Here is a 26,418-nt window from a genome sequence, read left to right on the forward strand (position 1 = left end):
AGTTCTTTTCATTATTAAAACCTGAATGTTGAACAGCAGGACCCTGAAGTTTATTTTAAATTTCAAAGCTTACCTTTTTGACAGGGCCCTTCAACAGCTACTTCCCTACTACAACTAATTTCCATCTTTTTCTGGTGTGACACCATTTCTGTCAGGTGATTTGTGATGTGGTGATTGGCTAAATTCTTCCTATAGTTATTAAGAGACCCAACTTGGTTGCTGTAAGGATAACTGAAAAATATCATTGACTTAGAGCAGCCACACCAGCAATAATCAGAGCACAAAGCAGGATTAAAGAACAGGCAGATCTCTCTTGCAACCCGTGGGAAACGTGGAGATTGCCGATTTTAATCACAAGAACGGAAGTAATAGGAGCAGGAGTAGGCCAAAGGATCCCTTAAGACTGCTCCACCATTCAGTAAGATCATGACTGATCTTCTACCTCAACCTTCCTGCCTATCCCCTTATCTAAACCATGTTTTTTTTGCATGAGGCTATGGGAGTAATTAAATGCATCTGCCTTGAAAATGACAATCTCTGATTTAACCAGTATTAACCTCCCCAGCATGGCTTCAACCTCTATAACATGGTTGTTCAACATATGGCCCGCGGGTGTAAACTGCCGGAATGTCAAGCACCTTAGTGGGGAGCCATAGGTTTGTTAGGACCCTGGTCTCATAGAACATAGCTACGTCCAGCAGAGAGCAGCGCTCACAGCCTGCCTGTATCATCCACATTTATGGTGAGTGCACAGATGGGGAGTAGGGAGCGGGCAGTGGAGAGCAGAGAGCAGGGAGTGGGTAGTGGAGAGCGGGCAGTGGAGAGCAGAATGCGGGGAGCAGATAGTGGAGAGCGGGGATCAAGAGACACACACACAGAAAGACAGCAGGGGGAGAAAGAGAAAGAAACAGACAGACAGACAAACAGAGGGGGGGGGAGACAAACAGACAGAGACTGAGGGGGAAGAGAGAGAGACAGAGACTGAGGGGGAAGAGAGAGAGACAGAGACTGAGGGGGAAGAGAGAGAGACAGAGGCTGAGGGGGAAGGGAGAGAGACAGAGGCTGGGGGGGGAAGGGAGAGAGACAGAGGCTGGGGGGAGAAGGGAGAGAGACAGAGGCTGGGGGGGGAAGGGAGAGAGACAGAGGCTGGGGGGGGGGGGAAGGGAGAGAGACAGAGGCTGGGGGGGAAAGGGAGAGAGACAGAGGCTGGGGGGGGAAGGGAGAGAGACAGAGGCTGGGGGGGGAAGGGAGAGAGACAGAGGCTGGGGGGGGAAGGGAGAGAGACAGAGGCTGGGGGGGGAAGGGAGAGAGACAGAGGCTGGGGGGGGGAAGGGAGAGAGACAGAGGCTGGGGGGGGGAAGGGAGAGAGACAGAGGCTGGGGGGGGAAGGGAGAGAGACAGAGGCTGGGGGGGGAAGGGAGAGAGACAGAGGCTGGGGGGGGAAGGGAGAGAGACAGAGGCTGGGGGGGGGGAAGGGAGAGAGACAGAGGCTGGGGGGGGGGGGGAAGGGAGAGAGACAGAGGCTGGGGGGGGGGGGGAAGGGAGAGAGACAGAGGCTGGGGGGGGGAAGGGAGAGAGACAGAGGCTGGGGGGGGAAGGGAGAGAGACAGAGGCTGGGGGGGGAAGGGAGAGAGACAGAGGCTGGGGGGGGAAGGGAGAGAGAAAGAGGCTGGGGGGGGAAGGGAGAGAGACAGAGGCTGGGGGGGGAAGGGAGAGAGACAGAGGCTGGGGGGGGGAAGGGAGAGAGACAGAGGCTGGGGGGGAAGGGAGAGAGACAGAGGCTGGGGGGGAAGGGAGAGAGACAGAGGCTGGGGGGGAGAGAGACAGAGGCTGGGGGGGAGAGAGAGACAGAGGCTGGGGGGGGAGAGAGACAGAGGCTGGGGGGGGAGAGAGACAGAGGCTGGGGGGGGAGAGAGACAGAGGCTGGGGGGGGAGAGAGACAGAGGCTGGGGGGGGAGGGAGAGACAGAGGCTGGGGGGGGGAGGGAGAGACAGAGGCTGGGGGGGGGAGGGAGAGACAGAGGCTGGGGGGGGAGGGAGAGACAGAGGCTGGGGGGGGAGGGAGAGACAGAGGCTGGGGGGGGAGGGAGAGACAGAGGCTGGGGGGGGAGGGAGAGACAGAGACTGAGGGGGAAGAGACAGGGAGAGACAAAGATGGGGAGGGGGGGAAAAGAGAGATGGGGGGGGGAAAGAGAGATGGAGAAGGAGGGGGGTGGGGAGAGCTGGAGCGGGGGGTGGGGAAGAGAGCTGGAGAAGGAGGGGGGGGGAAAGAGAGCTGGAGAAGGAGTGGGGGGGGGGGAAAGAGAGCTGGAGAAGGAGGGCGGGGGGGAAAGAGAGCTGGAGAAGGAGGGGGAAGAGAGCTGGAGAAGGAGTGGGGGGGGGGGAAGAGAGCTGGAGAAGGAGTGGGGGGGGGGGAAGAGAGCTGGAGAAGGAGGGGGGGGGAAAAAAGAGAGCTGGAGAGGGAGGGGGGGAGAGAGAGATGGAGGGGGGGATAGAGCTGCAGAAGGGGGAGAGAGAGGGAAGAGAAAGTGATCAAGATCACTCCTGACAAATAGCTATCTGGAATACTCCTCATCACTATGTCAAGTCTGCGGGCAGAGATTGAGTACTAATGCAAGCAAAAACAATGCCAGGTATGTCACTATATCAGTGTTCAACATAGTGACGGGAAAGTAAGTCAATAAATTAGTCTTTTCATTTAAAGCTTCTTCACAAAAATGCATGTTTGTTGTTTTGAAGGTAAGATAAATTTTTAATGCCTCTTTCTTTCTGAAATTTTTCAGCCGCCCCCTATGTAGGACAAAAATTGTAATGTGGTCCCCCACGCGAAAAGGTTGGACACCTCTGCTCTATAAGTACCCAATGGGCTTCAGCTTTCCCAAAGTTTATTTTGTGTCCCTTTAGTAAGTCAGTGATCAGCAGTATTAGTGAAGACTCCTGGTCAGTGAGGAGTAAAGACTGGTGAACATTTATCAAAATACTCCATTCACCAGACACTTCTTTGGCATCTAAAAAAAGGTACAGGAACAGGTTGCTCTCTATCTCCAACTAGCTTACCGCATTGTGTTCGCATTCCACATCTCTCAGACTCGTCCAAAGATTTAGCCCTTATGAAGCCACTTCAGACACTCCAGTCAGCAATGTCACCAAAGTGACACAGCAGGAAGTGAAACCAAACTCAACTGTCTCCGCATTAGTAGTAAAATTGATATTTTTATAAAAATAAAAAGAAACTTGATGAGTATGGAAATATTTTCTATAAAGAGTATTTTGAAAAGTACACCCTCTATTTATGTAGAAAAAATGCTGCTGTTCTAAATTTGCAACATTGCAGTTGTTGAAAAATCACGATTGTATAATAACATTTACAGATGTGAACCTTCTATTGAGCGCTCAGCCAGTGACACTCAAAACAAAATGGCAGCTCATAGTGATCATTTCTGCTTGGCATCAGCAAAGCTTTGCCTCAGGCATAGTGGGATGAAGTCCTTCAATGTGGGCTTCTCTGTTGCCACAGGCACCTTGTTTATATTAAAGCACTGCTTCTCTTTGGCTGTCACTGCCAGTGGCTCAACATTACAAATGTTGCTTTAGCACAAGATATTAAATGCATAAAGTGCATCAGTCTCCATGCCTATAGAAAGGACCAGGATTTTAATATCAGTACTGTCAGCTCAGTAGCAAGTGTGGCTATTTTCTAAAATGTGTATTTTTCTGGGTTCAGAAACTCAGCGCCTTGAGGCACGGCCATGAAATTCTCAATAGCCGAAAGAACACACTCAATCCACCGACGCACAGAACAGTAACAAAAGCACCATCACAGATGTCAAGAACAGACAGAAAGAGCAGATCATTATAGCCTGCCAGTAGTTTCTATGAAAGTGTTAATACTTTTAAAAGTTAACAGCTTCTAAGAAGTTGACCTAAGTACCTCGGCTGCTATTTGGGGAAAATGAAAGGAAACTTCATAAATAATGTACATTCTATTACAAACCAGGACATTTGCCAACAAAATGGGCGGCACAGTGGCGCAGTGGTTAGCACCGCAGCCTCACAGCTCCAGGGACCCGGGTTCAATTCTGGGCACTGCCTGTGTGGAGTTTGCAAGTTCTCCCTGTGTCTGCGTGGGTTTTCTCCGGGTGCTCCGGTTTCCTCCCACAAGCCAAAAGACTTGCAGGTTGGTAGGTAAATTGGCCATTATAAATTGTCACTAGTATAGGTAGGTAGTAGGGAAATATAGGGACAGATGGGGATGTTTGGTAGGAATATGGGATTAGTGTAGGATTAGTATAAATGGGTGGTTGCTGGTCGGCACAGACTCGGTGGGCCGAAGGGCCTGTTTCAGTGCTGTATCTCTAATCTAAAAAAAAAATCTAATCTAATCTAATAATAATGTAAAACCAAGATCTCTAGCATGTTCTGTTTGCTGTTACCAAATGCTACAGCCTGGCATGATTCCCATGCCGAACGATGCCACCAAAAGCAAGTCGCACATTGTACTTGCAAGTATAGAGTTAAGGAGCTTCAGATGAACAATCAATGTCGAATTTCACCTGCAGAAGCTCCTATTATCTGCACCAGAGTTGCTGAGCACACAGAAAATGTCAGTAATTTGTCAATTTAAAAAGGAACCATCTTTACGATGAATTGTTTGCAAACAAATGAGAAAAATAGTTGCCAAATGCAGACTATGGGAACCAGATAGTTGTACTTGCAGTTTGATCAAGATAATACTGTTTTTCTACCACAACTTGGATTTATATAGCGCCTTCAATGTAGAAAAAACATCCTAGAGCTCTTCACAGAAGTTTCATCAGATAAAAATGGACACTGAGCCAAAGGAGGTGTTAGAAGGTATGGCTGAAAGGTTGATCAAACAGGTAGGTTTTAAGGAGGAGAGGGTGATGGGGAGGCAAAGGTGTTTATGGATGGAATTTCAGAATGTGCGGCTTGGATATTTGAAGGTATGGCCACCAATGGTGGGGTGAAGGGAATGGGGGATACAGAAGTGACCAGAGTCAAAAAAATGCAGAGTTCTCAGAGGGTTGTAGGGCAAGAGACTGTGACAGAGACAGGGAGTCAAGGCCATAAAGGGACTTAAACACAAGCATGACAATTTTAAATGTTGTGGCGTTGGGAACCAGGAGTCAATGCAGCTCAGCAAGGATGGGGAGATGGGCTAGAAGAACTAGGTTTGGGAAAAGATATGGGCAGCAGAGTCTGGATGAGCTTGCTTAAGTGGATGGAGGATGGGAAACCAGCCAAGAAGGTATTGGGGTGGGCAACGTTGCGAGGTGGAAATAGGTGGCTTTGTGATGAATATGGAGTCAGAACCTCAGCTCCGTCAGAGAGGGCACAAACAGTCTGATTCAATCTAGGAGAGTGGCTGGGGAGATTGATCAAATTAATTAATGGTGAGAGTACAGAGTTTATGGCAGAGACAAAGTGATGGCTTCAGTCTTCCAAATTGGAACAAATAATGGCTCATTCAGGACTACATCCCAAACAGAAAGATGTGACAAACTATGCTTCTTTATCAATCAGAACAATGGCCGGAATTTTATGCCCCCCCCCCCCCCCCCAAAGAGCGGGAAGGTGGTGGTGGGGGGTGGGCGTAAAATGGAGCGGAAGGCTTGGGGGGCCCTTCCCGACACGCTCCCGCCTCTGTTGCCACTTTACACAGGGCAGCGGCGACAAACGGCCCGCCCATCCCACGCCAGTCAAGGCCCTTAAGTGGCCATTTAATGGTCACTTAAGGGCCTCCACCCGCCTCCACAGGGATTTTACCCGTTGGTCGGTCGGGCGGCCAGGCCAGAGAAAAGCCATCTGTTAAAACAGGCAGAATTCTGTTGTCCTGGGGGGGTGGGGGGCCTCATGATCGGGCACCCTGTACCCAACAGCCGCTGATGCCCTAGTCACCCCCAACACGCCCCCCCCCAATCCCGCATCCCCCCAATCAACCACCTTTGCCTCACTGGGGTCCAACCGATCACCCCCACGAGGCAACAAAAACTTACTTGCATTCCGGGCTCCCCGACATCTTCTTTGGGTAGCTGGGCTGCAGGCCCAGCAGTCACCACTGCTCCTGGTGGCGCTGCTGGGGCTAAGAGCTGCTGGCCTGCTGATTGGCCGGCAGCTCTATTAGGCGGGACTTCCTATCTCAAGCAGGTGGAAGTCCCGCCTCAGACCAATTAAAGTCCGGGGACCCGCAAAATAAGGTCGGATCCCCGTGCCAGAAGGAAGGTGGTGAGCCACCCACTTTTCAGTCAGTGGACGGCTCCCGTCTGCCTATGGTAAAATCCCAGCCAATCAGTTTCCTGGCATAGCTAAACATTTACGATAAGTCCTTTTCCTCCTTCTGCCTGTGCTGGGCTCAGACACTCCAAGTTCATAGAACCATAGAACAGTTACAGCACAGAAAGAGGCCATTCAGCCCATCGTGTCTGTGCTGGCTGAAAAAACTAGCCACCCGTTCTAATCCCACCTTCCAGCACCTGGTCCATAACCTTGCAGATTACAGTACTTCATCCAGGTAGCTTTTAAATGAGCTGAAGGTGTCTGCCTCCACCACTGATCCGGGCAGCGAATTCCAGACACCCACCACGCACTGGGTGAAAAAGTTTTTCCTCATGTCCCCTCATTCTGGGAATTTTTGCCCAGTCAACATTGGTACAAGAGGCCTGTGGGGTTGGCAGATGCTGCAAACAGCCTCTTTCCCCTGTTCAATTGCTGCACTCTACCTTTTGGAATCACACCCAGGTAACAAGACACCTGTGTGTTCCAGTGGGTTCTGGTTTTCTATACAAGCAGATCTCTCAACAAAGCAGTCTGGAAGATAAGTGGAGAAAACATTAGTTCCCTATCAGAGCAAACAGTTCAACAAAGTACAAAGGGTAACGTAAGCCCTTCTATTCTGGGGATGGAACAAATTCATTCTTCCCTCAAGTATAAAGTAAACTGCTACTGAAATTGCTGCATCCTCATGTTATTTACATATTTCATATTTGTTCCACAGTTCTGTGTGCTGCTGAATGAGCCAATCCATTCACTTCTGATCTTGGGCCCTCTTCTTCCTTCAGGCAACTTTCTATTTCAGTGCCAATTTTGGAAGAACCTTCTTGCATTATTCTTACCCCCATTGTCATGTCCATCCAGTGCCATTCTCCATCAGGCACTGGGCAGAATGCAGCTGCTGGATCCAACAGCAGCTCATAACAGACTTCTCCCAGGTAAATTTAAATGAAAGACTGGCAGGCAAAACTATAATGGAACAACAGGCTGCCTTTAAAGAGCAGATGTTTCAAGTACAGTCGAGTTATATTCCCAAGAGGGGGAAATGTAGGGCAACCAAAGACAGAGCTCCCTGGATAGTGAGAGAGTCTGTAAGATGAAGCAGAAGAAGAGTGTGTATAACAGCTGTCAGGTTGATAATACAAGTGAGAACCAGGCTGAGTGCAGAAAGTTCAGAGGGGAAGTAAAAAAGGAAATAAGAGAGGCAAAGACAGAATATGAGAAGAGACTGGCAATTAACAAAGAGGAATTCAAATGTCTTCTATAGGCATATAAATAGTAAAAGAGTGGGGCTGATTAGGGACCAAAATGGGAACCTATGCATGGAGGCAGAGGGCATGGCTGAGATACTAAATGAGTACTTTGCATCAGTCTTTATCAAGGAAGAAGATGCTGCCCAAGTCATAGTGAAAGAGGAGGTAGTTGAGATTATGGATGGGCTAAAAATTGATAAAGAGGAGGTATTAGGCTGGCTGTACTTAAAGTTAGTAAGTCACCAGGACTGGATCACATCCATCCAAGGATAGTGAGGGAAGTTAAGTGTGGAAATTGCAGAGGCACTGGCCATAATCTTCCAATCCTCCTTAGATACAGAGATGGTGGTGGAGGACTGGAGAATTGCAAATGTTACACCCTAGTTCAAAAAAGGGTGTAAGGATAAATCCAGCAACTACAGGCCAGTCAGTTTAACCTTGGTGGTGGGAAAGTTTTTAAAAAAGATAATCCAGGACAAAATTAACAGTCACTTGGTCAAGAGTGGATTAATTAAGGAAAGCAGCATGGAATTGTTCAGAGCAAATCGTTTTTAACTTGACTGAGTTTTTTGATGAGGTAACAGAGAGGGTTGATGAAGGTACTGTAGTCGATGTGGTGTACATGGACTTCCAAAAGATGTTTGTTAAATTACTGCATAATTGGCTTGTCAGCAAAGTTGAACCCCATAGAATAAAATGGATAATGGCAGCATGGATTAAAAAGTTGGATGAGTGACAGGAAACAGAGAGTAGTGGTAAATAGTTGTTTTTCGGACTGGAGGATGAGTTCCCCAGAGATCAGTATTAGGACCACTGTTTTTCTTGTTATATATTAATGACTTAGAACTGGGTGTAAAGGGCACAATTTCAAAATTTGCAGATGACACAAAACTTGGAAGTATTGTGAATTGTGAGGACGATAGCAATCGACTGCAAGAGGACAAAGACAGGCTGGTGGAATGAGCGGACACGGGACAGATGAAATTTAATGCAGAGAAATGTGAAGTGATACATTTTGGCAAGAAGAATGAGGAAAGGCAATATAAACTAAAGGGTACAATTCTAAGAGGGGATGCAGGAACAGAGAGGCCTGGGGGCATATGTGTACAAATCATTGAAGGTGGTAGGGGAGGTTGAGAAAGTGGTTAAAAAGTCATATGGGATCCTAGCCTTTATAAACAGAGATACAGAATACAATGAAGTTGTGATGAATCTTTATAAGACACTGGTTCGGACTCAATTGGAGTAATATTCTGGGCACCATAGGAAGAATGTGAGGCTTTAGAGATGATGCAGAAAAGATTTACGAGAATGGTTTCAGAAATGAGGGACTTCAGCTACGAGGATAGACTGGAGATACTGGGGCAGTTTTCCTGAGGAAAGGTTGAGATGAGGGGTATAGACAAAGTAGATAGAGAAACTGTTTCCTTTGGCAGAGGGTCAAGAACCAGAGGACACTGATTTAAAGTGATTGGCAAAAGAACCAAAGGGGACATGAGGAACGTCATTTTTGTGCAGCGAGTGGTTAGGATCTGGAATGCACTGCCTGAGAGTGTGGTGGAGGCAGATTCACTCTTGGCTTTAAAAATGGGAATTGGATAAGCACCTGAATAGAAAAAAATTTGCAGGGTTACAGGGAAAGGGCAGGGGAGTGGGAATAGCTTGTGTGTTCTTGGGGAGAGCCAGTGCAGATTCAATGAGCTAAATGGCCTTTTTCTGTGCTATAGCCATTCTATGATTCTATGGTTCAATCATGTGTAAAAGTGCATCTTTCTTACTGTCAATACAAGGTAAGTCAATGAGTTTATGCTGTAACTGCAGTCGAGATCAAAAGAACTGTCTGTTTACCCTCAACTGCTATTTTTAAGTGTAAAAGAGCCTTGTGGAACCAGGGGCGAAAACAGGTCCTTAAAAGCACATTAAATTAAAAATGGAAAATGTGAATTGGTATTTCGACAGAATCCATCTAATGTAAATACAGTAGGGTTAATGTTCAAATGAATGTCAGCTGGTTCCTCAATTCAATAAACATTTCAAAAGATAAATTTACCATAATAGAGTGGTGCTTATATTCTATCCACAATTACATCTTTGGATTTCATGGTAGTTTTGAATGATTAACTCAAAAATTACTGTAAGCAAAGTTAATCAGGTTGGTATCAATTTCCTCTCTCCGTTATATTAATGGTAAACCCAGTTAAAATACGATCTTCATATGAAACTGAACTGCAACTCACTTCAGATCATCATGGCATGGAACTCGATGTTTCCTCTAAGATGCGCACATGCACAACCGCACACTGAAACAAACTCACTACTTCATCAGTTGATAACTGTTAGTGTTTCGACTTGACTTTTAAAATGTAACCTGCCCATGGTCAACAAAGTAGTGCTCAGAGAAGTCTGCAGCCTGCCCTGTACAAAAAAAAGTTAGGGGAAACGTTGATGGAACGGCTTCTCTGCAGTAACTTACACCCGCTAGCCACAGCTAAAATACTCACGAGATTCAGACAAATTAATACAATCAACTTCACTTTGCTTTTTAAACAGTATTGTGGTACAAAGCAAGTTTGAAATTAATGACTACAATAAATTACGGTAATTGATTGTAGTTTGTCCTTTTGGAGTCTGTTCAGCTTAATTTTACCTTTTTCTATTAATAATGAGTTTTTTTATTTTGTTGCTCTGGGGTTAATGATGCGTGCCTCTAATAACTATCAGCTGAGTGCTACAAATGCTTCATCAAACCCGGGTGTTTACACTGCTGGATATCATTTACTGGTCCACATTAAAGGGGAAGTAGTGAATGCTTTTATAAGCACATAAGTTAAAAGGGTGGATAAAGATGGACTAGGATCACAGAGACAACGGTTTGAAGGAATAGCAGAGATGCTTAGTAAGTATTTTGCCTCAGTTCTTAGAGGAAGGTGAAAGTGGGACTGTAGAAATGTCCGAGGAGAATGTGATAGAGCCACTACTGGCGATAAACATTCAAAAGAAAAACTTATTAGAAAAGTCACCAGGCCCAGATGGTATAGTAAGTCCCAGAACATGGAGTGAGATTTGGGATGGTTGGGGTTGGGTGGCAGGGGGATGGTGGTGGGGGATGTGGGAGGAGATAGCAGCAGCATAATCCACAATTCGAGAAATCTTTGGCAACAAAAAGGGCAACGGAAGGCCTGATGGGTGACAAATCCTCATCTGAGAAACGGAAAAAGGATAAACCAGAAAATTACATGCTAACCTCCATGCAGTATAAATCTAGAGTCCATAATGCAGAATGTAATTAGTGAGCATGTAGAAGAGTTTGGGCTAATCAGGGGCAGTCAGTATGGATTTGCCACTGGCAAGGCGATGTTTGATTAATTTGAATTTTTTTGAGAGAATTACACAAATAAAAGGGGAAAGAATGGATGTTGTATATATGAATTTTGAGAAGGTATCGGACAAGGTGTTAAGAGACTTGTTTCAAAAAGACACGAGGTATTAAAAGGAAATGTAGCTGCATGGATAGAAATAGTGAGAGGGGACAGGAGCAAACTGATACATTGGGCTACGAGTTAGGCTAACCTAGGGGTCTGTGCTGAGCCCTCTTTTGGTTTCTATTTATCTAAATTATTTTGATAGGGGCACAGTAGGAATGTTAACGAAGTTTGCTGCATAACCTAATTAAAGTGGAGAGCAACTGTGTGGGAGAATTCAGGAGGGCAGATGCATTATTGGAATGAATAAATGGGAGACAGGTACAGCTCAATGCAGAGAACTGTGAAGTATATATTTTCGGGAAAAACAGATACAGAAGAACCTGAATTGAATAAAAAACAATAAGAGGTGATTTATGGGTGCAGGTACATAGATCTTTAAAAGTGGGAATGCAGATTAAGAAAAAGGCCATAAAAAGGCAAATAGGATTTTGGATTTTATACGTAAGCAACTGAATATAAATGCAGGAAGATGATGTTGAATTTGTACAAGGCATTGGTTAGGCCACTGTTGAGAAACTGTGTGCAGCTCTGCGTAGCTATTATTGAAAAAATACGAACACCACGGGAAGAATATAGTGAAATATGATTAGGATTATACCAGAAATGAGAGGTTATGATTGTGACCAGAACAGAGAAGTTTATGTGGGACTAATAGAAGTTTTCAAAATTATAAACGAGTGTTGGTAAATCGATAATAAGGGGCATTCACTTGATTATCAGTAGAAAAACAATGAGGAAGTTAGAAGAAATTGTTACAGAAGAATAAAAATAAAAATAAAAGCATATGGGATCCTGGGCTTTATAAATAGAGGCATAAGGTACAAAAGCAAGGAAGTTATGATAAACCTGTATAAAACACAGGTTCGGCTTCAATTGGAGTATTATGTCCAGTTTTGCACACCACACTTCAGGAAAGATGTGAAAGCATTAGAAAAGGTGAAGAAAAGATTCATGAGAACGGTTCCAGGGATGAGGAACTTCAATTACGTGGATAGAATGGAGAAGCGGGGACTGTTCTCCTTGGAGAAGAGAAGATTAAGAGGAGATTTGATAGAGGTATTCAAAATCATGAGGGATCTGGACAGAGGAGATAGGGAGAAACTGTTCCCCTTGGTGAAAGGATTGAGAACCAGAGGACACCGATTGAAGGTAAATGAAAAAAAAATCAAAAGCGACATGAGGAAAAACCTTTTTTTATGCAGTGAGCAGTTAGGATCTTCGAATGCACAACCCGAGTGTGTGATAGAGGCAGATACACTCGGGGCTTTCAAAACGGAATTCCATAAGCACCTGGAAAGAAAAAATCTGCAGGGTTACGGGGAAAAGGTCAGGGAGTGGGACTAGGTGAGTTGCTCTTGCTCTGGGGTACAGAATTCAAAAGATTCACAACCCTTTGAGTGAAGAAATTTCTCATCTCAGTCTTAAGTGGCCGACCTCTTATCCTGAGACTGTCATCCCATGTTCTAGATTCCCCAGTCAAAGGAAAAGGAAGAATCAGAAAAGGACACAGTGAAAGGATAAGGAAATGTGTTTGGAGTAAACAGCTCCAGTTGAACAGCTTTTCCGCGCACAGGCACAATGCAGGATTCACTCCCCACCCCCGAGGCGGGTGGGGGGGAATGGAATATCGCGACGAGTGGCGGTGGGGGGGGGGGCAGCGGGGCGGAGGACCCGTCGCCTCCCTGTTGCCCAGAAAACTTTCCGGGCGCAGGATAGGCCAACGATGGCCTTCCGGATCAGAGGCCTATTAACGGCCAATTAAGGGCCTCCTCCCGCTGCCGCTGGGATCTTAGCAGTGGGGTGGGGGCCTCCGCCGCATGGGGAGGGCATCCTGCAAGACGAGGCGCCCTCCCTGTGGGATTATGGGGAGGGGGGGTGGGGTGTCCCTCCTCTGTGGGCAATTACCACCAGGAACAACTTAACCCCCGGAACCCCCCCTCCCCGGTCTGAACAACCACTCTCCCACCCCACCCCCCTCGCCAGGGCCTTCCGGACTGGCCCCGGCGACTCTGCCTCACCTATCTCTGTTCTAGGGTTCCACCACTGAGCCTGGGTCCGTAGCCTCTGCAGTATTCTTGGAGGTGGAATCCCTGTCCCTTTAAAGAGACGGGTTCCCACCTACTAAAACTTTGAAGCAAAAAGACCGGAGGATCGCTCGGGGTAGGGCAGGGGCGCGACAAGGCTGAGGCGGGGTAACCCTGCCTTTTCAGCCCAGCGCCCCGCCTCCAGCACAAAATCCAGCCCAACGTAGCTATTTGCTTCTTTCTGTGCTGTAAGTTTTATTATATTATACAGAAATTAATATCATTGTTACGAGTACTTCCATTTTTTTGTTAATTGTTTTTTTGAGGACTTCAGTTTTAAAACTGAAAAGGATTCCATAGATGCTGGAACTTTGTGTTTTTTTTTAAAAAAAGAGATCATCAGAAGGTCTTTTGGACTGGAATTTGGTTTGAAAATGATCAGTTACTGGAAGAATCAAGGAGTGCCATAAACAAGCCATTACTGGAAGGCACCTGTCTTCAGATAATTACCCAGCAGGGTTTTTTTTTGACTTGGGTAAAGATGTTTACAAAGAAGTGACAGGTCAAGATTTATAGGCTTCAGGAGGCTTGACTCTTGTGACATTGTTTTTGGTTTTGCTTTTGACAGTGAGTAGATGATATGGACAGTGTTAAAAAAAAAACGCAGTGGAGAAAACTTGCCAAGTGAGCAAACTCCAACTCAAAAAAAGCATGCCAACTTCTCCATCTCTTTAAGAAGCGCTGAGAAGCAAATGTAAGAAACTGCCTGAAACCGCTGTTGCTGCATTTTTCCTGGAAAGCGTGCCCAAACTGATTTTCAATGTCACCAGACAAGGACAATTCTAGGAAGAGCGTGACAGCTGTCTACGCGTATATGTGACGCCAAACCAAAACAAAGGACATCTGACATCTACCCATATCTTCTCTTTTTTCCTTCAAAAATTAGCAAGTATTTGGCCAAAATATTCTTTGTCTTTTTTTTGGTAATATAGCTCTAAAGAGTAAATCTATAATTTTCAATTAACCTGTGTGTGTGAGAGAGAGGGGCTAAGATAAAAGGGGAACTTTTATATTTCAATCTGTGTGTTAATGTTTGCATCGTTACTGGTTAAGACTTGTTTAAGAATAAACCAATAATTTTGTTGTTTATTAAAGAAACCTGGTTGGTGTATTTTATTCTGGGATAAAAATAGAGTCTATGATTGACCGTACTGGGAAAAAATTTAAATATATGTTGTGACCTGTGGAGAAGTGGAACTAGAAAAACATGCACTCCTCCCACCTCGGTCGTAACAATCACGCAGTCACAAATCTAAGTTCTAGCAGCTTACCACAGAGTGGGAAAAGCAATCCCAATCTTCCACACACTCTCTTTAGCTATGCTAGTGTTGTGAGGTGTGGAATGGAGGCCAGGCTGTTTTCCCTCCCCAACTTGGGCAGCACTGCATAGGAAAATCAGTCCAGGCCATTCCAGTGAGGCTGCTGCTGCTGGGGTCTTTTGAGTCCGAATTGTATCCGCAATATGACAACAGTTTATCCTTTCAATAAGGACATCATGTGGAAACCCCCAGAAAAATAGAAAAGAAAAATGAACACAATACACTTATTGTATGAGCCAATAAGAGTAGTTTGCTGGAAGTAACCAGAATTCCAGATGAGACACAATCAAAATAGTAATAGCAACATTTTGTTCTTCTGATATAAAGGGCTCAGTAACCCCTACAATCCTTGGATGCCATTTTAACAATATTGATTCCCAAATGCAATTTATAATCATACAGACAAACATCACTAATTACAGAACAAGGTACCAAAGACCTTCTTCAAAGTAACTTGTTGCATCCAACAAAAAGGTCAAACTTATAAAATTGTAACTTTCTCACACAAGACCAGTCTAACCATGGGGTACCGTTATTGATTGTGTGTTGGATAAGTAATTTAGAGGTGGAGAGTTCAAATTACACCATGGCAAGTTTGACAAGTTGTGAAACTGAATTCGATACTGTGGTAATTTGTGGGCTAGCACCAAGGGTGAAAAATTACTCGCCTAGCCAGTGGCAGGGCAAAAGTGCGGAACAGCATTTACATAAAAATATGGGGCAGACCTTAAGATGCAAGCCAAAAGCTTACTAACACTTGCAGGCGGATTTCCTTTCGTCATTAACAGAACAAAATTCAACAGAGAATGAAGAGAAATGCTACATAGCTTCCAAATGGTAGAAATGTTGTAAATTACTCTTGGGGACAGCAGTAACTTCAGAGGCCAACTTTATTTTTAAACAAGATGCACAGGAGACTAGTTATACTCCGGGAATGCTGGAGCTGAGTGTTCCTGTTAGGTTGGGTAGGTCATTTTGTTAAAAAAAAGCACCTTCTTCAATTTCTCCCTCTGTCAGTGCAGCTTTGAAACATTCCTCCATTAAGTCTTTTTAAAGGGGCCACTGTCTTCACGAAAAAGTTGGCAACAATTTGATTTTGGGGGAAGGAAGAAAGAGTAAAAGCTATATCTCTTTTCACCACAGTATTGTCATGTACAAGTGATGAAACAATATATCTCTATGAAATGTTTCGCAACATACAATAGTGAACAAATACAATATTGTGCTAAAAAGCTAAGACGGATACTGAATGAAGTAGGGTTGGGGATTCAGGGTGATGCCTCTTATAAACACAGCGCCTCCTTAACAAAAATAATTATATTTCAAACATCAGGATTAGTAATGTTTTTATCCCGAGACTTATTTTTGAATCAGCAATAGCTACAATATGCAAGGAAAGAAAGAGACAAAAGCACAGATATTTCAGGATAATTAGGTCAACATCACAGGTTTGTAACAGTCAAAACACCTGAGGCACCATTAAGCCAATCAAAAGTAAATAAATGTAAAGGGCTAAATCAAGAAGAGTCATAGGAGAGAGCAAATTGTGATATTTATTAGCAGCCGTCACCAATATGATCTTAAGGGCTCCAAAGGAGCTGGCTAACAAAAGGAACAAGTATCTACAACATATAATGAGGCTGTCATGTCCATAGAAGGATTAAAACATGACAGGAAGTAATAGGAGCAAAAAGAGGAATGTTTGCATGAAGTATGCACAGCTCCAGGCTAAAGCGGAAGGAGGGCTTTCTTTTTATTCAGTCACAGGATGTGGGCATCACTGGCGAGGTCCATTTATTGTCCATCCCTAATTGCCCTTGAGGTGGTGATGGTGAGCCACCTTCTTGAATTCAACTGAGCAGCTTGCTAGGCCATTTCAGAAGGCAGTTAAGAGTCAACGACATTATTGTGGGTCTGGTTTCACATATAGGTCAGACCGGGTAAGAACGGCAGATTTCCTGCCCTAATAGGATATTACTGAACCAGTTGGGTTTTTACAACAATCCGGTAGTTTTTTGGGCACCATTACTGATACTAGCTTTATATTCCAGATTTACTTGAGTAATTGAATTCAAATTCCTCAGCTGCCATCGTGGGATTTGAACTTACGTCGTTGGATCATTAGTCCAGAACTATTCCAGTAATATAACCACTATGTCTACTGTTTTTTTTCATGTTTGTGCTTTTGGCTCGGGCTGCTCATTATTCTGTCATTAACACTCTCTGTTCACTAATGCTTTGTCTTTCACCACACCATTAGCACACACTCTTTGCCTTTGCCCTCCTTGTCAGCTAATCTCTCTGGCCCTCTGTCCTATCACACACCTTCCCTTTTGTTCTCTTCCCGCAACCCCCACCCCACCCCCGCTTTACTTGCTTAAAACCTATTACATTTCTAACCTTTGCCAGTTCTGATGAAAGGTCACCAACCTGAAACGTTAACTCTGCTTCTCTCTCCACAGATGCTGCCAGACCTGCTGAGTATTTCCAGCACTTTGTTTTTATTTAATATAACCACAAAGTTACCATATCCCTATTATTCCTTTTCAAAGCAACTTTATTTTGTTGCATAAATATCTATATAAAAGCTTACTTTTGACAAAAATTAACCTTTGAAAAGACTTAATGGAATTTTTTCAGGTTACCTTGTCCAAGTAGGCCTCAGTTAAAGGAGTAAAACTCATTTTGTTATTGCAAACATTTAAAATATTTTGAAAGAACTTACCTCAGCCTGGAAGCTCTTTAGGAGAGGTGCCACCATTTCTCTAGTCTCCTGAAATAAAATTGTACCGTTTAAAGGTAAAAATTAAACTTGCAACAATGCTCTCCACACAAATCCACCCTTGCAATTTAGTCATATTGGACCCAAATTTTCACCAAATACATTTGGGCCAATGATATGTGTGCCAGCAATAAAATTATTTTCTCAACTGCAAAACTTAAGGCGTGTGCTGAAAACAGAATTCCAGCTCTATCCCTTCAGTGCTGGGTTAATTAAAATGGGGAGACAGGCCTGCGGGCATATCATCTGATTCTTCCTTTTTAACTGGAGGAAAAAGGTGCCATGGAATCAAACAGGTACTGCTTCTTGTCCCTTATCAAGATAAAAGTACATTAACTAGCACTATTTTTGATCATTGCAGACTGCTTGATCATTGCTGAAGCAGAAAGTGAACTCTGCATCTACACCAGTTACTCAGCAAAAATGTCTGTCACCAGTTAAAACATCTGCACCACAGAAGGTAAAATGGAGGCCACTGTGGTAAATACAAAAGCAAATAAGTAGCTTTTAAATAGTCGCTACAAGTAACATATATGCCATTCCATGAGAATATTCTCTTTTGGAGAGATGCATCAGAACAAAAAATGTTTTATAAATATACATCCGTGAATTAATTAAGGAGTTAAAAAAAAAACAATTTTCATATGGGCTACCCAAATTAACACAGGCACACAGTATATACAACACAGCATTTATATAGTGCCTTTAAACAGAGAAAAAAATGCTATTTCACACAATCATGGGGAAAAGCTAAATGCTGAGCCAAAAGAAATAACAGAAGGGGATGATAAAAGGCTTAGTCAAAGAAAAGGATTTTAAGGTGGAGAAGTGCAGGGGTTTCGTGAGGGAATTCCAGAGTGTGGGCCACAGTGCCCTCAGTGGTGTGATGAGGGGGAGAGAAAGGAGGATGAACAAGAGAGCAGAGTTAGAGGAATGGAAAGTTCAGAGGTTTTTAAGAGTTAAAGATATAGGGAGGGGCAAGGCCACAAAGGGATTTAAACACATGGGTAAGAATTTTAAAATTGAGACTTTGAAGACCGAGAGCCAATTTAAGTCAGTGAGGACAGGGGTATTGGGTGAGTGGGATACAGGTATAAAAAGAGATAATACTAGAAGCAATCAGCAGGTCAGGCAGCATCTGTGGAGAAAGAAACAGAGCTGACGTACAGTAGTGTCTGGGAGATATATTCATGGTACAAATCCTCCAAACAACGTCAAGGGCAATGACTTTTCATCAGAACTGAAAAAAGTTAAAGATGTACCAGATTTTAAGTACTGAGGCATAGAAAGGAGGAACAAAAGGAAAAGTCTGTGAGGGTGGGGGGGGGGGGGGAGGTAGAAGTGATTAAATAACCAAAAGGATAATGGTGAAAATCAGAAAGAGAGTGGTGATGGGACAAGAAGCAAAGTTGGGTCTAGAGGAGGTGTAAATTGCACCAGCAGAATCATTACCAGTACCTACCGTCCAAAAAAATGGCCGCAGTGGTTACGATCAATGCCTAATTAAAAGATGAGGTGCTATTCCTTAAGTTTAGATTGAGCTTTAAGGAGGCTGAGGACAAAGCAGTTTCTCTCTCCACAAATATTTCAGATTTTCAGCCTCTGGTATTTTGCTTTTGTTATAGGATACAGCTATCGGTTTTAAATGAGCTAAAGCTTATGGAGAGTGGAGAGCACTAGAATTGTTCAGTCTGATAGTGACAAAGGCATAAAAGCAGAAAATGCTGGAGCTTAACGTTTCAGTTCAATAACCTTTCATCAGAAACGCTCTGATGAAAGCTTCTTGACCTGAAATGTTAACTCTGTTTCTCTCTCCACAGATGCTGCCTGACCTACTGAGTATTTCTAGCATTTTCTGTTTTTATTTCAGATTTCCAGCATTGGCAGTATTTTGCTTTTGTATAGACGACAAAGGCACGATTGAGGGATTCAGCAGCAGATGGACTGAGGCAGGAGCAGAGGCGGAAGGCGGCAATCTTCGTAATGGAAAGACTATGGGGTCAGAAACTCAGTTCAGGTTTGAATAGGATGCCAAATCTACAAACAGCCTGCTTTAGCCTAAGACAGCGGCTAGGGAGCAGAATGGAATCGGTGACAAGGGTTTAAAGTTTGTGGTGGAGGTCCAAGATAATGGCTTCAGTCTTAGCAGTGTTTAGCTGGTGGAAAATGAAACACGAATCGCCCACCTCTGTGAATGATGATGCTTGGAGGATTTATACTATGACTATGGCTCCCAGTCACTATGTATGTGGAGTTAATGCATGTGAATGGTCAATTATGACTTCTTAAAAATCACATTAAATAAGTCTCTTGTTTGCTGAACTACAGATCACCTCCACAAAAAACAGCCAAATCTATATACCCCAGGGCTGAGTTAAACATCCTGTTCAGTTCAAACCAACACAAACAGAGGTTTGCCTTTGAGGTCAGGATAACCCACCACAAGTACATACAAGTTCATAAATAAAAGAATTGGCCTGTGAGGGAGCACAGCCAGAGTGGCAGAGTTTAAAGGAGTGGGCCTGTGAGGGAGCAGAGCCAGAGGGGTGGAGTTTAAAAGAGTGGACCAATGAGGGAGCAGAGCCAGAGCAACGGAGTTTAAAAGAGCGGGCCTGTGAGGGAGCAGAGCCAGAGCAGTGGAGTTTATAAGAACGGGCCGGTGAGCGATAGTCTGTGGGTTCTGAGCTGACCGACAGCGCTCTAAATAAAATCAAGTGTGACATCTGTGGGATGCAGGTAATGTGTTTTTTCCCCTCTTGTTTTAAATTTTTTAAAAACTTTTTTTCCTCTCATGAAATTCAGGTATTCATTAGTAGTAGCAAGGTTTATTTGTAGTATCAAGGTTTATTATCTCAGATACAGAAACGGCAGGGCTGCTCCAACCTTTAGAGTGCACATCCTGTGCAACGTGGGAACTCCCAGACTCTTCCAGTGTCCTGGATAACTATACGTGCAAGAAATGCCATCAGCTGCAGGAGCTCAAGCTTCAGGTTTCGGAACCTGAGCAACAGCTGATGCCATTGAGCCACATCCATGAGGTTGACAGCTTCACGGACAGCACATTTATAGATGTGGTCACTCCACAGCTAAAGAGTTTGCAGGGAGAAAGGGTGACCACCAGGCAGCCAAGAAGGAACAGTCAAGTAGTGCAGGAGACGCCGGAGTGCATCTCACTCTCCAACTGGTATTCAGTTCTGAATACTGAGGAAAGTGATAGTTCATCTGGGGAGTGCAGCCAGGGCCATGGCACCATGGCTGGCTCAGCTGCACAGGAGGCACAAAGAAGACTGGAAGAACAATAGTGATAGGAGATTAGATGTTAGCGGAACAGACAGGCGTTTCTGTGGTCACACACCTGAATCCAGGATAGTGTGTTCCCTCCCTGGTGCCTTGATCAAGGATGTTACTGAACAGCTGCAGAGCACCTTGAGGGGGGAGGGTGAACAGCCAGCTGTCACGGTCCACATTGGTACTAATGACATAGGTAGGAAGAGGGATGTGGTCCTGTAGGCAGAGTTTAGGGAGCTAGATAAGAAATTAGCAAGCAGGACCTCAAAAGTAGTAATCTCCGGATTACTCCTGGTCGTACACGCAAGTCAGTACAGAAACAAAAGGATAGAGCAGATGAATGTATGGCTGGAAAGATGGTGCAGGAGGGCAGGTTTTAGATTCCTGGGACACTGGGATCAGTTCTGGAGAAGATGGGACCTGTAAAGACCGGATGGGTTGTACCTGAACAGAGCATGGACAAATTTCCTTGTGGGGCAATTTGCTCGTGCTATTGAGGAGGTTTTAAACTAACTTGGCAGTGGTGTGGAAACCAGAAGATAATACAAAAGAGGAACACCAAGGTACACAGAGAATTGGGAGAGACAGATTACACTAGAGTAGAAAACAGTAAGTTATTAGGTGGGGTCAGAGTAAGAGGGAAAGTAATAAAGTCTAAATTAGGGTTACTGTGCATGTATGTGAATGCGCGGAGTATGGTAAATAAGATTAGTGAGCTGCAGGCACAGATAGCCATGTGGAAGTACGATATTGTGGCAATAATGGAGACCTGTCTCAAAGAAGGGCAGAACTGGGTGCTAAAAGTTCCTGGATACAAGGTGTTCAGGAAAGATAGGAAAGGGGGAGGGGTGGCAGTTTTGATTAAGGAGAACATTGCAGTGCTGGAAAGAGAGGATAGCCCAGAAGGGTCAAGGACAGAATCTATTTGGATGGAGCCAAGGAGCAAAAAAGGTGCAATGGCATTGCTCGGTATAGTGTATAGGCCACCAACTAGCAGGTAAGATGTAGAGGAACAAATTTGCAAGGAAATTACAGAAAGGTACAAGAATTATAGACTGGTTATAGTGGGGGACTTTAATTATCTGAATATAGGTTTGGATAGTAGTAGTGTAAAGGGCAGAAAGGGGCAAGAGTTCCTAGAGTGTGTTCAGGAGAATTTTCTACAGCAATATGTTTCCAATCCAACGAGAAAGGAGGCACTGCTAGACCTGGTTCTTGGGAATGAGGTGGGCCAAGTGGATCAAGTGTCAGTAGGTGAACATTTAGGGGTCAGTGATCATTGTATCATAAGGTTTAGGCTGATTATGGAAAACGACAAGGAACAATCCAGAGTAAGAATAATGAACCAGGGGAAAGTCAACTTCAATGGGGTAAGAATGGATCTGACCCAGATAAATTGGAATCAAAGGTTGGCAGGCAAAACAGTAGCTGAACAATGGGCCGCCTTTGAAGAAGAGATATCTCGGGTACAGTCAAAGGTATATTTCCATGAAGGGGAAAGGTAGAGCAAACAAATCCAGAGCTCCCTGGATGACTAGATAGAGATTAAGATAGAGATAGAGATTAAGAAGAAGAAAAAGTGTGCTTATGAAAAATGTCAGGTGGATAACACAACCAAGAACAAGGCAGAGGGGAAGTGAAAAAGCAAATAAAAGAAGCAAAGAGTATGAAAAGAGACTGGCAGCTAATATAAAAGGGAATCCAAAAGACTTCTACAGGCATATTAATAATAAAAGGGTGGTAAGGAGGAGGAGTGGGGCAGATTAGGGACCAAAAACTGGATTTACACATGGAGGAAGGGGGCATGGCTGAGGTATTAAATGAATACTTTGCATCTGTCTTTACCAAGGAAAAAGATGCTGTGCAGGTCATGGTGAAAGAGGAGGTAATTCAGATACGTGAAGGGTTTAAAATTGATAAGGAGGTATTGTATAGGCTAGCTGTACTTAATGTTGATAAGGCACCAGGACTGGATGAGATGCATGCAAGGATACTGGGGGAAGTGAGAGTGGAAATTGCAGAGGCACTGGCCATAATTTTCCAGTCTTCCTTAAATTCAGGGGTGGTGCCAGAGGACTGGAGAATTGCAAATGTTACACCCTTGTTCAAAAAAGGGTGTAAAGATTATCCCAGCAACTGCAGGCCAATCAGTTTAACCTCGGTGGTGGGGAAGCTTCTAGAAACAATAATTCAGGACAAAATTAATAGTAACTTGGGCAAATGCTGGTTAATTAGGGAAAGCCAGCACGGATGTGTGAAGGCAAAATTGTGTTTAACTAACTTGGAGTTTTATGATGAGGTAACAGAGAAGGTTGATCAGGGCAATGCTGTTGATGTGGTGTACATGGACTTCCAAAAAGCATTTGATGAAGTGTCACACAACAGACTTGTGAGCAATGTTACAGCTCATGGAATAAAAGGGACTGTAGCAACTGTGATACGAAATTGGCTGAATGACAGGAAACAGACAGTAATGGTTAATGGAGGAAGGTTTGTAGTGGAGTTCCCCAAGGCTCGGTGCATCACACTCCAGAGCAGAAGTATACAGAAGTTTTATAAAAACAACTTTTGACAATCCTTTCTTCTCTTTGTCAGATCTATAGATAAAAAGGTGGATAAACCTGGATTTGGGGGGGGAGGGGGTAGAAGAATGGGGAATGGATGCCACTGAATGGAAAAGGACAACAAAACAGCATTAGCAGTTGAGGTCTGGCCTCAAAAATTGATAACGAAACCAAAACTGACTTCAAACATCTTGAACAGAAAATGCAGTTACACTGTCGCAACAAATCTAACTTATATTTGGCTTGTTCCATGAGTTACTGTGATGGTCCCTTAAGGTTCACCATCAATGATTCTCAAAATCATTACATCAAGGGAGAATAATAATAATAAAGATTTTTTTCTGTGGATGTGTGAAGATTTTAAAGCGCTCTAATTTTGATAAAACTATCAATGCACCCTGTATACTTCCTTTCAAGGAACTTTATAATACTTTCATTCCATGTACCATGTGTATTTTGATGTTAATCATTAACATGGCAACAAATTGAGGAAGCCTTAGAAATCTTTGAAAATAAGCAAAAACGCAGAAAGATTTGGTCTGTTCTATCTACTTAAGTACATTAATAACAATGTTCAACCATGCTAATAACTTAACTGTGTTGAAGTCCTCTGTTCCACGGCCCATTTCTGTACAATTCTGTACAAGATAACAAACACTCTGCAGGTTTTCAGACTGAAGCCACATCTATTTGTGCTGACCTCTGTTGAACAGTGGTTTAACCGCACACTCCCGTTATGTGCTATGGTTTTGGATGGTTCTCCAGCACAGAAGTAATTTCCTGAATTTTCCTCTTAACAATTTTGAAATGTTTATCTTTATACAAATAAATCATACAATAACAAAGAAGTTGTTCAACACCACTTCCTGAAAGAATGACTTTCAGCAAAATCTTTCCATCCACTACCCCCCCCCCTTAAACAATTCTCCTAGGGACCTCAATTAAGCAGAAGTTGACTATTCAAATATCTGGGTCAGCTTTATGTTGCTTTCACAACCTGTCTGGCCAAAAGCTCCTCCTAAATACAATTCATGTTTAAGGGTTGAAGTCATAACCCACTCCCATTCTTTATAAAATCCTTTAGCCAGGTGTGAAAAACCCTGAAAAGAAAAGCTGTTGTGACTAAAACACTGCTTAAAACATTTCAGGAGAGCCTTGTTACAGCCCATCTAAGATATGGCGACTGTGATTTCTGCTTAAATGCAGTAGATTCATATAAGCAACGGCTGTTCTGTACAACTCAATAGTTCACGTTCTTTCATCATCACTTCAAAAAAAATCCAAGCTCTTCACTGTGCACAATTATTTTTTCTTTTTGGCACCCATACAGCCTAGGTATCTACATAATATGCCTTTCAGGAAGGGACCAAATTAAAGAAGCCTATTGGTTCCTCAGGGTGCACTGTGGAATAATTTTCAAAACCGGTCTAAGGAGTCTGAAATCACAATCACCCAGGTCAAAGAAACATTATGATGCACACTAGATATGCAATTCCAGCTTTTCACTCCCACACAGGAGCTTCAGTTCCCATCACAGAACAACGATGCAACATAGAAACATCAATTCCTTAGTGATGCAATAAATAATCTCCCGAAAGAGCGATGAAATTATCTTCCAGTCCCGGTGACCATTGGATATTAGAAGCACAGTACTTTTACCATAGATTGAAACTAAACAGACATAAAGTTATAGCTCACTTGTACTCCTAATACTTCTCTCATAATGATGCTCGTTTGAACTGGCAACAAAAGTCATCCATTCCAAAGACCATGACAACAAGCCTGTACATGGCCTTTCACGTCATTCGGTTGTAAACTTCACCTTTCAAGATATTACCAACAGTGTGGACCCTCACCAAATAAATAGGATTAAACTGAATGCACCTAAAAATGTAAATTATTATCCCAATATGCACCATTCTTTGCAGGATGTTAACAAGGAGGGGGACAAGGGTTTGGGTTCTTAACACAAACTTCTCAATAGGTCAGTTGGTAAAGACAATTGCAACTGAGCCATATAGGAACATACAGGAAGGTCGAGTTCGATTCCCTGTCTGTGCTGTTAACTGATCCCAAGCATTGGATACCTTCCAGGGGTCCAATTTAAAAAGTTAGTGGAAAATATAAATTTTGAAGTGTTAACAAGCTATTTATCCACAATAGCAGTGGCATTGGCAGGTGAAGCTAACACTGACAAATTTTTTCCTTTTGAATGAAGGGTAAATTTTCCCCTTTTGACTGATTGGTGGGGCGGGGAGGGGATGGAGGTGGCGAGGGGCAAGAGGGGAGAAGTGGAGAAGGCATTTACAGCAAAACCTTTTCCTGTTCTCACCCGTCGCCCTTATACACACACTTGCACTGGTGTTGCCGGGAGCAATCAGAAGCAGCAATCTTGGCAGATTTTCCCCTCGCTAACCCAGGAGTACTGAAGCTAACTGTCTCCCCAACAGAGAACTGCACAATGATTGGTAATCAAATCTAAGACCTACCTGACTGCCTGGATCAGCTACTCACTGAATAAAGTCACCAAACCACCCACAGAGCAGATTCCCCTTTTTTCAGGAAAACCCAGGGTGATTGACCAGGAGACATACTCCAGTCAACTTCAGGGATTTTCCAAAACATATAGTTAAAATTAAAGTTCCCATTCCATTTTAGTCTTATTTAAATATAAAGGATTAGTTAGCATAAAAAAGAATAGCATGCTGTACCTCTGGTACATTTCTTTTGAATTCTCGGCTCAGTTCTATTAGATGCTTGTGAGATTGTTCGCTCTCTTCCTGTCGAGCTGCTAGCTCTGATGCGACCGAGTTCAGCTCCTTCTGCAGATGAGATAAGGAGAGAAGGTGAGTTATTATTAAGGAGGTCGAAAGTCTGCTTAAAAGTTTATCACACACCAAGTTGGAACTGCTGTCTACTGCAAGCTGCCAAGAAGGATTAGTAGCAGAATGAAAGTACGAGCCATAAGTCAATGAAAGGCTTTTAGATAATCAGATTTTTTATATAATCTATCTTCACCTGCAAAGATTTTCCACTATTCAAAATTACTAAAGGTTAAAAGGGCTTCAAAGATTAAAGTTAATTGAAATCACTGAAGCCAGGCTCGCTGTAACTTTTAAGTATAATATATATCAGATATAAAAATTATTCCTAAACAAGACTTTCTAAATAAACTTACTACCTTTTTCAGCTTGCTCGATGGGTCATGGTGATTAAATCCATGAGTAACTAAAGGTCCAATCCTCGATCTGTGCTGAGTCAACCGATCTCAGCCCAGGCAGTGGCACAGGTACTACAATTGGCCTCAGTGCCCCTGGGTTAGGGAGAAGAAAGTCAATCAGGGTTCCTGCTCC

The 26,418-nt window shown here is 43.6% G+C and overlaps 1 protein-coding gene across 3 annotated transcripts in view; it reads right to left on the reverse strand.

Moving 5' to 3' along the window:
- cux2b (cut-like homeobox 2b) overlaps positions 1-26,418 on the reverse strand; it is a 305,195-nt gene that overhangs the window by 139,453 nt on the left and 139,324 nt on the right. For 2 of the 3 annotated variants that reach the window (XM_068054960.1, XM_068054959.1), the window contains exons 2-3: positions 25,777-25,887; positions 17,157-17,204 (exon numbers count right to left, since the gene is read on the reverse strand). In XM_068054960.1, the coding sequence (XP_067911061.1) occupies positions 17,157-17,204; positions 25,777-25,887 (159 nt within the window). Of the gene's footprint in view, positions 1-3,056; positions 3,128-17,156; positions 17,205-25,776; positions 25,888-26,418 lie in introns of those variants that run through there. The other variant, XM_068054961.1, reaches the window with a different exon arrangement.

Source organism: Heterodontus francisci, chromosome 23 (assembly GCF_036365525.1).
Source record: "Heterodontus francisci isolate sHetFra1 chromosome 23, sHetFra1.hap1, whole genome shotgun sequence".
In the NCBI taxonomy this organism is placed as follows: Eukaryota; Metazoa; Chordata; class Chondrichthyes; order Heterodontiformes; family Heterodontidae; genus Heterodontus; species Heterodontus francisci.